The 16314-nt window shown below is 36.9% G+C and overlaps 1 protein-coding gene across 1 annotated transcript in view; it reads right to left on the minus strand.

The window, feature by feature from the left end:
- Nucleotides 1–15300, minus strand: part of LOC108778275 (uncharacterized) — a 242563-nt gene extending 227263 nt beyond the window's left edge. Inside the window, exons 1-2 of the mRNA XM_018545406.1 lie at nt 15271–15300; nt 15142–15204 (exon numbers count right to left, since the gene is read on the minus strand). Coding sequence (XP_018400908.1) covers nt 15142–15204; nt 15271–15300 — 93 coding nt within the window. The remainder of the gene's footprint in view (nt 1–15141; nt 15205–15270) is intronic.
- Between the last annotated feature and the right edge of the window lie 1014 nt (nt 15301–16314).

The following is a 16314-nucleotide window of genomic DNA, read 5'->3' on the forward strand; positions in this document are numbered from 1 at the left end:
ATTCACGACAAGCAACAATGTATCTTGGCAAATGAAGAAGACATTTGGCAACGATATTAGATACCAAGAGAATACATAAAATTGATTCTTTGTGAGATAAGCTGTCACATCTCAATGATGTTTTGTTTTAGCAAACTCGACAAATTATAATTTTAAGATAATAAGTCTTATTAGATAACACAAATTTTGATTAATTTTTAGAGCAAGGAAGGGAAACAACTTTTTTAACGTATTCTGGGGTGCGATGGTCGAATCTGCCGCCAAAAAAATTCCATCAGGCTGAATTTTTTAAATATAACTTGTTAATTTGTAAGATAGCAAGATGAACGGTTTCATCACAATTTAATATTAATTGAAAACTGTTATCAGGAATATATGGATGAAAATGAATGAAATGCTAAGCGACTAGCATTAAACTCTAATGCGTGAAATCAATTATGTAAAATACAAAAATTAAACGCACACTTCCTACTTGTTTCTTAATTTCAATGAAATTTCAGTTAGAAAAAATATCTCGTCTTACATCTCAAAAACCTAATGAAAAGATTTCGATGGTAGATTCAAGTTCAGAGTAAAAAATTAACTTAAAAAAATCAGGTTTTATATTCTTTTGTACAAGAGACTTTGTAAACTACTATAATTTTATTCATTTTAAAACTAATCAGAATAAAAAAATCGATAAGAGAGATATTACCAAAATTAATTATTAAGATAAAATTAGGGCTTTAATTATATAACTATACATAAGATATTAACAAAGTATGTTAATTTATATATAATTAAGATTTTGACTAAAATCTTTTCCCCCTCGAGCAAAATTTTTCATTTAACATTCTAATATAGAAACTTGATTTATTCTATTTTTTCATACAGTAAATTTATAGAAATTTCCCAAATGCTACCGTTCATATCACGTGAAAGCAATTTCCATAATCCAATTTCCAACATACGATTTCCAGGCTCCTAACACATTAACTGTTCTTTCCATGAGTTAGACGAGTTTTCGAATTTTGTTTTACTCGCAAAATATAATTACCTGTTTTACATTTTCATCCGCGAAGGATAATTACCCATTTTACATTTTCATCCGCGAAATATATATACAAGTTTTACATTTTCATTTGCAAAATACATTTACATATTTTACTTTCCTTTCCATAAACTGTATTTACATATTATGAAAAGGCATGTGTATTATAAATAGTATATCTTTTCGTAACTACCTACAAGTTACGGATGCAAACAACACACTTGAATTTCAGCCTTGACAGCATAAAGGGACGAATCTCTGAGTGGAGAAAGAGATAACGGGAGAGAAAGGGGAAGTCGGATAGAAAGAGCTTTCGCAAATTCGAACCATATGGACGATCGTAAAGGGGCGATGACTCTGGTCGCCCTCGCGATTCGGCAAATGGATATTACTGACTGGGTCTTATGCCCCCCTGCTAGCTGTCAGTAGTCGACGTTCGTGCACAAACAGAGGGAAAAGAGGAAACGAGCAGCGAGGGTGAGAGGCAAAGAGAAGAGAAATGAGGGGAATGAGAGGCGAGGTTAATGGAGTGGAAACAAATTTAAAAATCCCCCCTGTGCCGAGGAGTGATTCCCCGTGTGGTTGTGTAGAGCTTGTGCAGCAAACCCGCGGATATGCGCGCGTCTACAGGTAACTGTAAATGCAAGTTACGGCGGGGTAACTATGTATTTACGGACCTGTGTATATGCGGGAAACAAACAAGCCGGTCGTTTCATGTACACGTAGACCTCCGCTTCTCGCCGGTTCTCTCGAGGTACACGGTATCGCCTTGTCTTCGTTTCGCCACGCAAACAATCTTCCGGCACGAGCGTTACTGAGCGATAACGACGACAACGACGACGAAGACGGAGACGACAACGCCGTTGCCCGAGAGAAAATTGCATTCGTAAGTATTATCGCGCGCACGTGTTTTCGGAGGTAGATCGTAATAAGCCGTCGAGACGCAAACCGGAAATGCAACGTCGGTTTTAAGGAAAGACAGCAAACGTGCAGCAACAACAACACAAAATTGCATTGTGAATTTGTCGTAGTACGTTGTATGACATCGGACGGGTGGTTATCGTATTGAGGATTTCATCTTGGAACAATTCCACGACGGAAATAAATCTAGATAATGGCAGAAATATCTTGCTGACTCTGACAATTTGAAGAAGCAGAAATCGATCTATTTTTATCTTAAACCTATTATAAATTAAGAGTCTACAAATCGTGTAGAATGTAAAAAGAAAAAGATCTTAATAAATTTGTACCTTGTGTATTTTTCAATAGCTATTTGTAAGTAATTTTAAAATTTTCTCTAAAACATTTTATAAACATATTCTATATAACTTTCACCAGTAGCTGTGCTTCTCCAATAAGAAAATCAGGGACAAAATGCTTTAAAGCTTCATTATAACGTAATTCCAACAATCCTCGCATTCCACGAATACTCGGTTCCAAGAAGAATTCACCGAATGTTTATAAGGAACGGTAAAAACGCACTCTCCGCTCGCCAAAAATGTACAAACGACGCGACCAAAATTCGTTTCTAGTAGCAGCCGCCACGCCGAAGAAATTCTCAGACGGAAGGGAAGATAAAGGGGGCGGGGGAGAGAAAGAGACATTCGGCGAAAGAGAAAGAATCATTACGGAAGAAGAAAGGATTATGCCATCGAGTTTCATTCTTTCGCGAGGAAACAAATGGAAGATGTAGAAAATGGAATTCACGCGAAAGGATGCAGATAGGAGCAGGCGGGATGAATGGTCGGTAGCTCCGCATCGCGCGCACCATATTGATGCATCCTCGCGGCCATGCTAGGCTTTAATATAAAACGATTTTACGAGCCGAATAAAAAAGCCATTAATCGCTTCCGATTGGACCGTCGCGAGGGTAGACAAATGATGTATAGGCGGTCCACGGCTTAACGTACAATAAAGGACTCTCGCGGGGTCGCTGGCGATAGGTCACGGCCTATATCGTCGTTGCTCCTATCGTTATTGCGTATATATTATATTATTCATCATCCTGAAAGCGATCGACAAGGGATCATCAAAATACATATTATAAAGATCCAAAGAATCTGGAGGTAAAAGTATATTACAGTGACGATGACGCTTAATCTTTCAATGTCTATAATAGTTCTTTGTCCATTATCGATGTTTTAAAAATCGATCCAGATTTAATATAATTCTCGGGAACTGACGGTGAGTCTATTGAACCTACTCTCCTTTCAAAGTTGACGATCTATCGAATACATTTAATTATATTCTTTATGTTATTATATATCCGCAAATTTAAATTATTGTTATAAAAATAAACTTAATATTCATTCTGTTTAGTATGAGTCATATTAATTCTTCGAAATTAATTAGTGTCTTTTAGTCAATATAAATTAAGTGGATCTCACAGCATCGATAACTGTTTACAGATTTTGACGTCAGCTTTGGAGAGTTAAACTAAATTCTAGAGAGAGAGAGGGAATTCTTTATTGAACAAGATAGAAATTTAACTTATACAAACTTTGATTTTTTATTTCTTTTGTTCTGAAAATTTAGTCTCTTTTAGCATTATATTTAAAGTTTTAAGCTTTTAAACAATCAAAGAATCTTAGTTTATATTCTGCTTAAAGTATACAGTAACATAAAAAACGTACTATTTTTAATACTTAAGATATTATTATGATAGATCTCTCTTTCATCTCAAGATTATCCTTACTGCCCCGTCCGTATGTATAAGTTAAACATCGTATCTGGGGCAGACCCGCATCAAAGAAAAGCGACGTTTTATCGGCGCGATAAAATGCGGCGTGGCCGCATACGGAAGAGGTTCTCGGAGCAGAAAAGAAACGAACACTGACCAGACAGAGTGGAGTCAAGGGAAAGACATTGTAGGTCCCGGCAGACATGACCAGGAAGCACATTACACGCCAAAATGGGTTAAGACTTGGAAAGCACAACGGTTGTTTTGGTGAAGGTTATTTTCCGGGCGGACGATCTCGTCGACCTATTGTACTTTAGGGAGATACTACCTTCCCGCTTTAAAAAGACGTTATAGCGGCCCTTCTGCAGGGTACGCGGGTCATACTGTAGGACATTGCGCGTTTATTAGACAAATATGTCCAATCTTATCCTTCGATTACTACATGGATAAAATACGGACGTCATTTGTGCTCGCTACGTGCAAAGTTTAAGTCTAAGCTAACCGACAGCGAGGCCACATTGTCAGAAAAAAACATAGTAGAAGAAAATGGTATACCAGATTACGTAAGATTCCTTATTTCAAATTTAATAATACATATATAATAATACATATATAATAATAATAATAATAATAATAATAATAATAATAATAATATTGGGAATACAAATTAGTTCGGTCCATTTTCCAAAAGATGAATGCCTCCAAAGACGAGTCATTTTTTCGAGATGAAATTCGAAAATTGCCTGAGAGATGGGAAAAAGTAGTAACCAGCGATGGACAATACTTTAATTAATCTGTTCATTCATTTTGTTTTGAAATAAATGCATTTTTGAACACAAAAAACGGACCGAACTAATTTATACACCTAATAATAATAATATAATAATATATACTTAATAAAATGCAGATAAAGTAAATTCAAGTGAACGATTAATTATAACCGATTTATTTAATTTTAAATAAAAAAGTGCACACAGATACTCACGTCGCGTGTTCCAATTTCCTAAATTCGAGGATTTTCTCGGTGACGCCGCACAATTCGAAATAAGACTCGGTTGGGTGGACTATAACGCTTGACAGATCATAGGGATGAGAAAAGAGGAAATGCCACGTGTCTTCCGGGTGATGGTGTAATGACAGATCGTAGTGATATAAAGTGGGAAAGCAGAACATCGAAAGATGATCCCGATAATCTCGTACACTCGTTCCCGTTAAGAAAGTTGTCTCGATTCACATCGCGCGATCACGTCATCCGCATTTTGCGAGTATAAGTTTCTTCATAGATGTGCGTCGATTCGGATCGTCACAATCTCACGACGACACGCGATATTCCGATCCAACGCGGTCGATGATATCATAATGTATATTAAGACGTTATTGACGCGCTAGTATTTTCCCCGCGAGTGCATCGTCGCGAATCAGACGTTGCGTGCAATTCTGTTTGCTTTTGGATTACGCAACATTGTCGTGATGTCGATGGCATACATATTATACTCGGCTATACTCGTAAGAGATACTCTCAAGCCTCAAAGAAGAAACATTTATCTCTCTTGGAAATAAAACAAGAATGTTTGAACAGATACGTATATATGGAGAAATTTACTTTCTTATATAACTATCGCGAAAAAAAGATTACATCGTTTTGGATTATTTTCATCTTCCTCGTTTTATCTACTAACAATATTCAATCTAGAGAAATTTCTGTGAAAAAATCTATCTTTACACAACGTAGAAAAAACGATTTTATTTAAGTATCTAAAAATAATTATGTAAGACATTCGAGCTGTTAGAACGTCAGAACTTTTTGCAGCATTGCTCATCATGTTTAAAATTTCCACGTAATTAGTCCAACAAAATTATTTTCAGATCTGTATCTAAATTTTTGTATGTTTCAACAAAATCATTCTTTTCCCCTCATACAATAATCCTGCAGATAGTCAAGTGTAAAAAATTCGAATATACTACTCCGTAGAAAATCTTATAATGCTGCATACATATTTACGACGTGACCAAATTGTTAGGTTCGGCTGCTTACACTCGTTGCAATTGTAAACAAAGCGGTATACGTTTGTAGGACGTGGCTGTGATTTATTACCGGGTGAGAGATGCGTCATGTTCTATTCCATTAAGAACACAAGTCGGCGACTGCATGAACAATTAACATCGGAATAATCGGCGATAAGAGTCACGAACGCGCGCAATCAGAGGCAGATACAGCCTTGAAGAGCAGTGGACACCCGTTTAACTTCGTATATAACCCACGCACGCATGTATTTCGGTATACGCGTTTGTGTGAACGAAACATTAGTCATCCAATACACAGAGGAGGAGAAAGAGAGAGGAGGGAGAGGGGGGATCCGCTTTTACATCGGTGACGACGGATGAAAAAAATAGATAGCAATATCCATCTGGGCCGACTTCCACATGGCATCGGGGACGTTGCCAATGATGGAGGTATTTTTTCGCACGCGCCACGGAGTTATCAATATCCTATGTGTGTATATATATATATATACGTATTTTCTCTTTACCTTCGCTCTTTCGACGCGGTTAACGACGCGCGGCAGCTGTCGACAATCGCTGGAATGCACGACCTTGTGATGTCCGCGCGCGAATATATGGACAGTTAAAATCGCGACGGCAAGTTAGATGAGCGCGCGGCTGTGAACGTCGCTTTTAACCCGCGTGACGATGCGGCGATCGGAGCGCGGCTTGGGCATATTACGTATCTACGCTTCTCGGAAGTGACATCGTCATTCTATAAAAGACGAGGAATGATTTAACGTACGCAAAATGCGCGAGCAATAAAAACGACAGGTGGAAAATGCAGCGTATAACGTAACTAAGTAACGTATAATCTCGAATAAAACGGTTAAGAGTTATGTCTTTTTCTCTAACCCTGTTGGGTTTATTTGATTTATTGTAAATGACTCGCGAATCTATCATATTTGGATCTATTTGACACTCAAAGTGTAATCTATGTTCTTATTAACGGTTTATTTTAAAATCCTCTGGTATTTTCTTCATAACATTGTCTCTTTTTTTCTGTGAAAATTGTTTATTTTTAATTTTTAAAACTATTTAATTAAATTGACCCAAATAATATATTTTTACAATAAATTTGAATAGATCAGCAAAGTTAATTTTGATATGATCTTTACTGAGATTACAACAATATTAGTAAATATTTAAAAGTATTCTAAAAATATTTGGTAGCACTGCACACAAGTTCATCTACCTCTATATTTTTGTACTTTTAGTATCCATCTATAAAGAAGAACGCATCCCGCCATTCACTTCCCGATTCCATCGAGAGGCTTCAGCGCGCTTCACTTCACCGATACTTGTATCGGTATTCCGTTCCTCTCCACAGCGTGTCGTCGGGCAACAAAGTCGACGGCATTAGCCAGGTGCGTCCGTTCCAGTCGAGATAATAAATCCCGCTGTTCCGGATCCACAATGTCGAGGAATAGTCTGCGCGCACTCTTGCTTTCCTCTTTTTCTCTCTTTCTGCAAGAAAGCGACGTCGGCGGCGTAGTTCACTTCGCGGACCTCCCGGCTCCTCCCGCGGAGTTCGACGTACGGGATAATATAGAGGCGGAGGGAGATTTGCCCTCTCCCGAATGGATCTTGCACCTGGGTCCGTCCCCCGAGACCGCCGCGCCGGCGGTCGATTTCGCGAGCATGGGAGGTAGAATCGACGGCGATCTATCTAACTGCCTTGTTGTCCACGTACACAGAGCCAACCATTTACGATGTCGCTGTCTCGCGCATCCCCAAATAATTTACAAGTCCAATACATCGGATTTTTCTTCGAAGCTCGAAGCAATTGTTTCGTAATTTTAAGAACCGAGAAGCATCGTAGTCACCCCTTCTTAAATCATGACAGCCATTCTACGTCGTAAAATTTAATAGCAAATTCGATTGGACGCACCGGTGCACTTGGTTCATTAAAACCGTTGTACGCTGTTTTAATTTGAGTGAAATGCAAAATTTTTAATTAGATAGAATACATATTTTATCTAACAGCACAAAAAAGAATATTGACGATTTCCAAGTTTAATCGGTTTCTACATTTATATTAAATTGCATCTCTCTTTATTAATTGGTGTACGACAGCTTTAATGTGTACCAATACACTCTGAATGCGTTCAATCGAATTTGTTATACCTATTTAATCTATTTAGAAATTTTAGAATATTTTCTTTCACATGTTAAAATATATATTCCAATCTTCAATAAATTTAACCTAATTTTTAATATTGTATTAATTTTCAAGAATAATATAAGATATAATAATATAAGAAAATTAAAATATTCTCAAATATCGTCATTAAGGATTATATGTATAAAAAATAATTTCTATATCATGACTATAACGATCACTATTTAAAGGACACATTTAAAGAAAAGATTGTATTTTTTTAAAGTCGCCTTAAAGATATCGTCCGCGCAAAGTCGGTCTTGAAAACACGTTTGAAAAAAAGAGGTCAAAAAAAGTAACATAGCATGTCAAACAGTGTCGCGTCACGTCACTTCACTTTGCGTTATGTTCCGTCACGTCATTTCAGAAAATATACGATGATTTTAGTTCGCAGAAATGGATATTTCTTAGCAAAACGAAACAGCATGTACGACTTGACTAAATTTCTTCGTTGCTTTAATCATATGTTTTCACATAATAACGGTATAATATACTGCACATGTCAAAGAGCAAAGCGCATAATTATTCATCCGATCCGTAAAAATTTGTACTCTTTAAATTTCTTGAAGTGAAATCTCACTCCAAAAGAGTGAAAATACCAACGTTATTGAAAAAAAAGTGAATAAGAATAGCTAATAATCACAAAAGAAATAAACGTAAATAACGTTTTTTGAATAAGAATAGCAGATTTTCATTTTTTCGCAGTAAAATTTCATACTTTTGACGTGAGATTCACTTCGTAAAAAAAGTTTCTTTCCTTTAGAATAAATCTCACTTCAAAAAAATCAAAATTTGCCATTTTTATTCAAAAGTGCACATGTTTTTTTTTTCATTCTTTTTCGATAGTAGCAATATTTAAAAAAATTTCTTGGAGTCAGATTACACCCCAAGCAATCGAAAATTTAGAAGAAAATCCTTTCCTTTCTCGAAGAAAATTAGCATCGAGTTTTTATTAATTGTATAGACACTTATAAATATAAGTACAATTTTTGTACAAACTGCGTGAATTTGTCGCTACATTCGTACCTACACGTAGGTACAGTTCGAATTTCAGGATCGATCGAAGCTTGCGAAATGCGTTCTTTCCTCTTTCCCTGTGCGACTTTCACAACGCAAATTCAAAATAACCTCGGAAAATGCAACGTCTCCGGGAGTGCACTCTGAATATAATATAACTCCCCGCGGCGGAGAAGCTTTTCTCCTACTTCGACGAACCGACATCTGACTTCTCGTGTATCACAAAAGAGAGACTTGCACCGGAAGCCTCGTGTGTACACGTGAGGCTCGCGGGCAGATTTCCGTGTGGCGCTTCGTTTGAAGTGGTCCCGAATCCCATTCCAACAGTCAGTTTCGGTCCAGTCCCGCGTAAAGTTCAGGACAACGTATGCAGATGCGTTGGATTTATAAACGGCCCTACATGCGGCTTGCAAATACATCGTTTTCCCAAGCTTAGTCCGTATTCGCCTGCGCAAGCAAAACTAATCCTCAGAATGCACTAGCTACGGTCTTTATCTAATTTAAAAGTCATATCCATTTGGAAGGCAGAATATCGATTCTGTATACTACATAATTTTGTATTATAAAACACTTAATGTAAAAAATAACTGGAAAAATGTGATACAACTGAGATCTCGATAAATTAATGTTCTTAAAATTAAATGTATGCAACAAAAAGATCAGTAGTCCTTATTTCCATCAATCGAGGTTATCATATTTTTAAGTTTTACCACAATTCTTGATCTACTAATGTTCACAACAATTCTTTCACATTTCTCTATTAGAGCTTTTAGTTCATTTCTTTAAAATTTATCAGTAAGATCAAACAGATTGTGCAGCGTTGCACATAAACCCAGGAGGCATAAACAATGAGAACAAGAGCAGATAGATGGAGACGAATGAGATACTTCATTTGCGAAAACCATCCGAACATACATCTCTGCAATTACAGGATAATTTCCAGTAATTCTGTAATTAGTATTTCTTGCTACTTCATTCGTGTGTGTCAACCAACTAAAGGAAAGCTTGTTACAAGCTGACATAGATATACCTTTATTCTACGCCTGCGGTGATATACGCTCGGATGCTTTTCAGGGGATACTGTATAGTGATTCAGTTGATGCACATTATACACACAGTGCGCGTCCTGCACGGCTAGCAAAGCTCGACCAACGACACCGCTGATGCGCGACGCAGCTTGCGTAACGTATACGCACGCCGCAACGCCACGCCGGCTGACCCACATGCGTGGTCTTTATTTAAACTGGTTTCCTCCTCGGCGTCCTTTAGACCCGACTTTAGTCTGTGCTCCGGTCGCCGGGTCACCGGATTCGAGCGCGTCATTTTCCGCGAGACTGCATACAGAGCTTGGGGAAGGTCGACTTGTATACATATTTGTGTCTCGTAAAAAACAATCCGATTAATTTGTCATTCGAGATAAATAAAAATTTCCCTTTTTGTATGTTGTTAATATTTTTAATAATTTTCGAAAGATTTTTTTTAATTTAAATAAAATAAACCTGTAATATTTTCTTTACGAGATGTAAGTATACTAAACCCTCAAATGGCACATGAGTCATTCGTGTCATGTAATTTCTAATAGTTCTTATTTCTTATATACCTGCGTGCCTGGCTCTTTGCCCGCCCACCCCCTCCTTCGTAAAAAATCTTTGTGATGACAGAAGTATAGGGAAACAACGATACGGAATCTCTGTGTTGTCGAACAGTGTAATCGCAAAGTTAAAGATATATGGTTCAAAAATATGACATTTTCAGATGCTCAAAAAATTGCACATTTTCTGCATCTGTAATATTTTTTTTGTAAACTATCATATCTGTACAAAAACATCCTATAATGATTTTTTGTATACATATAATATATAACAAAGTTACAATTTTTATATCAAAACTGAATTATTTTCTTTTTCTAGCACAGAAAATAATTTTCATAATTTTTCTAAACTCTTTTTCCAATGTCTACATAGAATAATTTAGTAGAGACTTTAAAGAACCATGTGTGAATTTTTACAGAACTTTTCAAACACTTTAAGAGCTAAAAATTGAATCGAATAAATGACCCATACGTGCCGTTCGAAAATGCTGAAAATAAGTGTGCCGCTGCAGAATTAACATATATATCTATTATTATTTTATTTTTAGTAATAATTTTATTAATAATATTATTATTAATTTTATTGTAATTTTTATAATAATGTCACGAATGTTTTTTTTTTATAATAATGCACGATGTTAGAAAAAAACGACGGAAGTAAATGCGAAATCATATCTCTTTGCGTAGACTACGGTGAAGTTCGAATTTGTTCACGGTAGACTTATAAAACCGCAAAAATTTCAATTGCAAATGCCTGTCGACTTTGGTACCGAAGGGAATAACGAGCTCCAGAGACGAGCGTTTTTTAAGCATCAACGCGATCTCGTCGAATATTCTTGTTTCTCAAACGTATGTAAAGTTTGAATAATACAGCACAGAGAAGGCGAAGAGGTAGCGCGCAAAAAGGAGCAACACAGGAATAAAAATGCACCGTTACGTTTCTATCGATCCCGGCACTTTCGCATCGACCTCGTAGACAGACTTCCAGATCTCTTCAGAATAAAAGTAACGATAGAAAGCTATTATTTATAACAATAAATGTATACTATTTATTTTACATAAATACATTCAAATGTTAATATGACGAATGTATTTTATTTTTTTTTTATATCAATTGCAATTATTTTTTATTTCCCTCACATTTTATAGTCTTCTTATATATTACTGGATTATATATTTATAATTATTAACTTTTACTATACATGACAAGAAAGTTACTGTAGTGGCGCTGAAGTGTCATTTTTTAAAAATAAGGAATATAAAATGAAAAATAATCAACTATAACAAATCTGTTCTAAAAAAAATAATATTTTAAAAATAGATCTCCATTTTTCAAGGTTAATGTTATCTTTATCAAGATTATTTTATTACAAGCCATAAGCAATTGCAAAGATTACTGGTAAATCCTAATTGCTAATCTTCTCATTAGCACTTGCCTCGTGCCAACTTTTGTTCTGATTAGCATGCATATTACTTAAAATATTCAAACACAGATCGGATACTCCTCTCAATTACGCCCGTGTAATACTACAGATATGCTCAGACAACATCGTAATATGATCGCGCGTATCAGATTTCGCATCTCCTAATCGAACGAGCATTGCAAACGTTACTTTATTTCTAGCTGTTTGCACACTATCATAAGGCAACCTGCTTTTATGTCATGAAGTAGATAGTAATTTGATTCTGAAAAAAAAACGAGAAATACTTTCCTTTTGTCAAGCCACTCACTCGTTTCAGAATTTCCTCCTGTTGTGAAACGCGTAATAATGGGACAATTGTCCAACTTGACAATCATTTGAATATCGTATAATTTATTGTGTCAAATATTACGGTGGATATCAATAACTTATTAAATTTGAAAAATTTTTCAAATCCTATAATAACGCATTTATGGGCATTTGTCCTATAGAATTTTGAAATTATAGTAATCTGCTCTCGTATATTTTTCCTCTCATATCATTTTAAGCATTTTGATATTTGTCGTTAACTAGTTAAGCATAGACATCCTTCGCATCGCACTCATGCGACGGACAGACATTTATAGAAGAACGCAAATTCACAACGTAATCTTCGTGAGTAATCAACGCGCGTACTCCCGTGAGACTCGGTGGTGCTACAACCGATATACCATTGTCGCGACAGTGCAGCAGGTCGTAGAGACAAGTTCGTAACCAACCGGGGTTGTTCTCTCTCGAGAAGACGCAGCACAAATTCTCGGGATTCTGCCACGATGCATGCGGCCGTATTCCCAAATCGATCGCGACGGCAATGGCGACGGGAACGAGGGAAAAGGGAAGCGGAAGAAGCATCCGGCTGAATTCCGCCGATCCGGTTCTCACTTCGCCGAACAAGTCCACGAATTCCGTGAGGGTGGTCGAAAACTATGAATATACTGTATGTTGGCGTATTCGTGTACAATTCTCGGGGGGGAGGCGCGCTGGCTCTATTCCTGTGTTGGAAAATCCCTCCATCGTTTCACGTGTCTCACCTTTCACCGACCTCAGCCGTCGCGCGTCGCATCGTGTCGTTATCATGCAAACGGTGATTTTCCACGATTCATAATGTAACCCATCCGAACATCAGGTGTCGCAAAGCTCACTCCAGAAAAGAACGATGCTCGATTAGAGGAAAGAGGTTTGATTCATTGTGCTCACCGTGCGATATGAATATAAATCATCAGATGGCATTGTGAAAAAGAAATGAGACGAATTGTCGATAAGTCTATCTAAAAATGATTTGCCCATAGTGACCTAAATCCAAAAATTGTCTATTAAATCAATTAAATATTTGCATTATCTATATCATTTCAATTATTAGATCGTATACGGGGAAGCTCACTTTACGTACTAATTTTGAATTATAACTTTTTATTGTTATTATTAACAAGTTCGTAAGAGGACTCGGTCTCGACTTGTTCGCGATGCGTACTAAAATCTAAGTGCGAGCCTTTCGCAGACGTTCTTTATATAAGAAAGGTTGTCGCATGTGAATTGGTAAGCGGTTTAAGGTGATGTTGGACTCGCCTGTATTATCAATAGAACAGATTTTTAATTACAATTAAAATATTACATACATTAAGAAAATATTTACATACATTAAGTAAAAACATTACGTACATTAAATAAGCCATTAAGTAAAACGTTACATACATTTCTTGTTGTGTTATATCTTATGTATCGCTTGAATGTAAGGTTATGTACACTCAAATCGTATTTTTCATGCCATTTCTCTTGTAAGCTTTAAAATTATAATTTCAAGGTCTTATGATACTTTTATAAATTAATCAAATACGGGAAAGTACTTTTTGTTTAGATATACCTATGCTTGCATTCGGATTCGTATAAGAAAAACCAAATGGCATGAGAAATACGAAATGAATTCCGTCGGTAACTCCAGCATCCCCTTAACTCGCCGGTCTGTCGTTCAACGGCTTCGCTCGGCGAAGCTATGTATGTATGTGTAAAATGAGCCCACTAGTGTATACGCACCAATTATCCTAATTTTAATATTCGATCTCATATCTGATGTCGTATTTTTTAGAAGCTTCATTGTGGAATAATTTTACAGAGAATGCCAAGAATATTACATTTTATCGTCTATATTTTAGAATTAAAAATTCAATCTAGTTTTAAGGGATTATCCTGAGATTTCCATATTCATGTAAATATATCGCCTCATACATATATATAAAAAATATTCCTTTACAGTAAAGAACGTGATAAGAATATATTAATTTGTTAAGCCCAATGCACACATACGTGCACATACATATGATATATAAAACAAAATATACGTAATACGTAGAGCTATACAGAGTTATACAAATTCTATTCAACAAACACGACGGTAGTGTAAAAGGATTAACGAGCGCCGTCTGACCGAAGGATGAACAATTCTCGTCCCTTAATCATAACAATACCAAATGTTAGTCGATGATAACTGTATTAGGACCGATAAAATACTAGGCTTACACCCTCTGGCTTCCCGCTTGTTTGTCGAGCCAAAACGTCCCGTCGCGCCGCGCAAACATTCGCGCAGACCGTACAAGCCGCTATCTTCTTTCCCCCATGAAACTACGGTCGCGTGAGTAGCATTACGGGATTATTAGCGGATGGAAACTCCACAAGCGGACTCTCCTATGCCAGGAACAGTTACCTACATGTTTGATGAACAATAGCTATAACGAGACACGCGTTACCGCACCACTCTTTTTCGTTCCCCTATATAGTTCGTCACGCGAGAGTGTGAAACTATTTCAGAATCGATACTTCAGCATCGAGAATATCTTTTCTCCGTGCAATTTTTCGCCTAGATTTATGCTATTTCTGGTAATAACTATAAGGAACGCGATGAGAAACTCAAATGTACACAGTAACGCATAACAATGACGATAACTGAATTAGTAGAAAGTTCAGTTTATATAAAAGAAATTTCTTGCTTCCTTGGTCACAACTTGGTCAAATACGATCATGGCCATTAACGTATATTATCGGTAAATTATTCGGTTTACATAATTTAAAACGGACGCAACCAGTTTATGTAATATCGAGTTATTAAACGAAGCGATACTGTGCGCATTGCTTTTATCGTCGCGTATTAATTTAACGTTGGCTCACCGAGTTAATGGCTGTCATGCTGCTAACTCGACCTGGATCTGTGTCCACTAGCCCGCTGTCACTCTGTAACAGAAACAGAAAGATAGCAATTTAGAGGATGGGAAAGAGATCGATAATTTCTCCTACTACTCTACTTGCACTCGAGCTCGTATAAATCATTCTCACACGTTAAAGCGCGTATTTAGATTCGTAGAAATGAAAAGGAATTATTCAGAGATCTTTTTTTTTTTTTTTCATACCGCAGTTTACGCGTTTTCGAAGCATACAAGCAAATATACAATTTCCGGATGCAAAACTGCAAGCGGGGCGTATTGTTAATAATTTCGAAAATGCAATATTGTGGAAAGTGAACAGCATTCATATGAAAATCATTCGCACTGCGGAGTCCCAATGTATACGTATGTAACAGCCGAGTGCACTCCACCGTCCACTATGAAATTTTCTGTAATCACTCGCCGTTAGAACTGGGTTTCATCAAATGTATGCTGTTTTTCCGTGTTATTGCTTCGTAATGAATTAATCAAAATCAAGTTTTATATTTAAGCAAATATGAAGTATATATCTAAAAATTAAAATAAAATATCAACGCAATATAAATTCATCTCTCTCCGTCCGAATATTTCAATACGTATCTTTCATGTAAATAAATTCTTATACGGGCGTAAAAATATCTCAAATTTCACTCGACAGTGTAGCTCGAATTACACGAAGTAACGCGGAAATGCGATATCGAAACGGATATGAAATACTTCAAACAAACGTTCTCGTCAAACAGAGCTCTCGAAGGCTCTCTGGCATTTTTCCTCGTCGGTCAACGCGCTAAACATTCTTTGCACTCCGCATATCGCATTTTATGAATGTCTGTTTCTTTCATTCGCTAGCCCCCGGCGTTTCAATCTCGCAAAGCTCGCCAGCGAAGCGCGTTTGCTCAGATTCGTTCGCGAATTTTTATCATCCGATATAACCGTTCCAGTCATCGGTCACTCTCTCGATGGGTCTGGTTGGATAGCGGGATCCGAAATTACCGAGACGGAAATTCTTCAGAAAGAAAATGACGGTGAGTCGTTCGGGCATGTCGGACAAGGGAGGAGTACGTTGACGACGGCGACGGCGACGGCGACGACGACGTCGAGAGAAACCGAGAAATCGGCCTCGTAGAGGGTGCGGCGAAGA

Source organism: Cyphomyrmex costatus, unplaced genomic scaffold, assembly GCF_001594065.2.
Source record: "Cyphomyrmex costatus isolate MS0001 unplaced genomic scaffold, Ccosl1.0 scaffold5, whole genome shotgun sequence".
Lineage (NCBI taxonomy): Eukaryota > Metazoa > Arthropoda > Insecta > Hymenoptera > Formicidae > Cyphomyrmex > Cyphomyrmex costatus.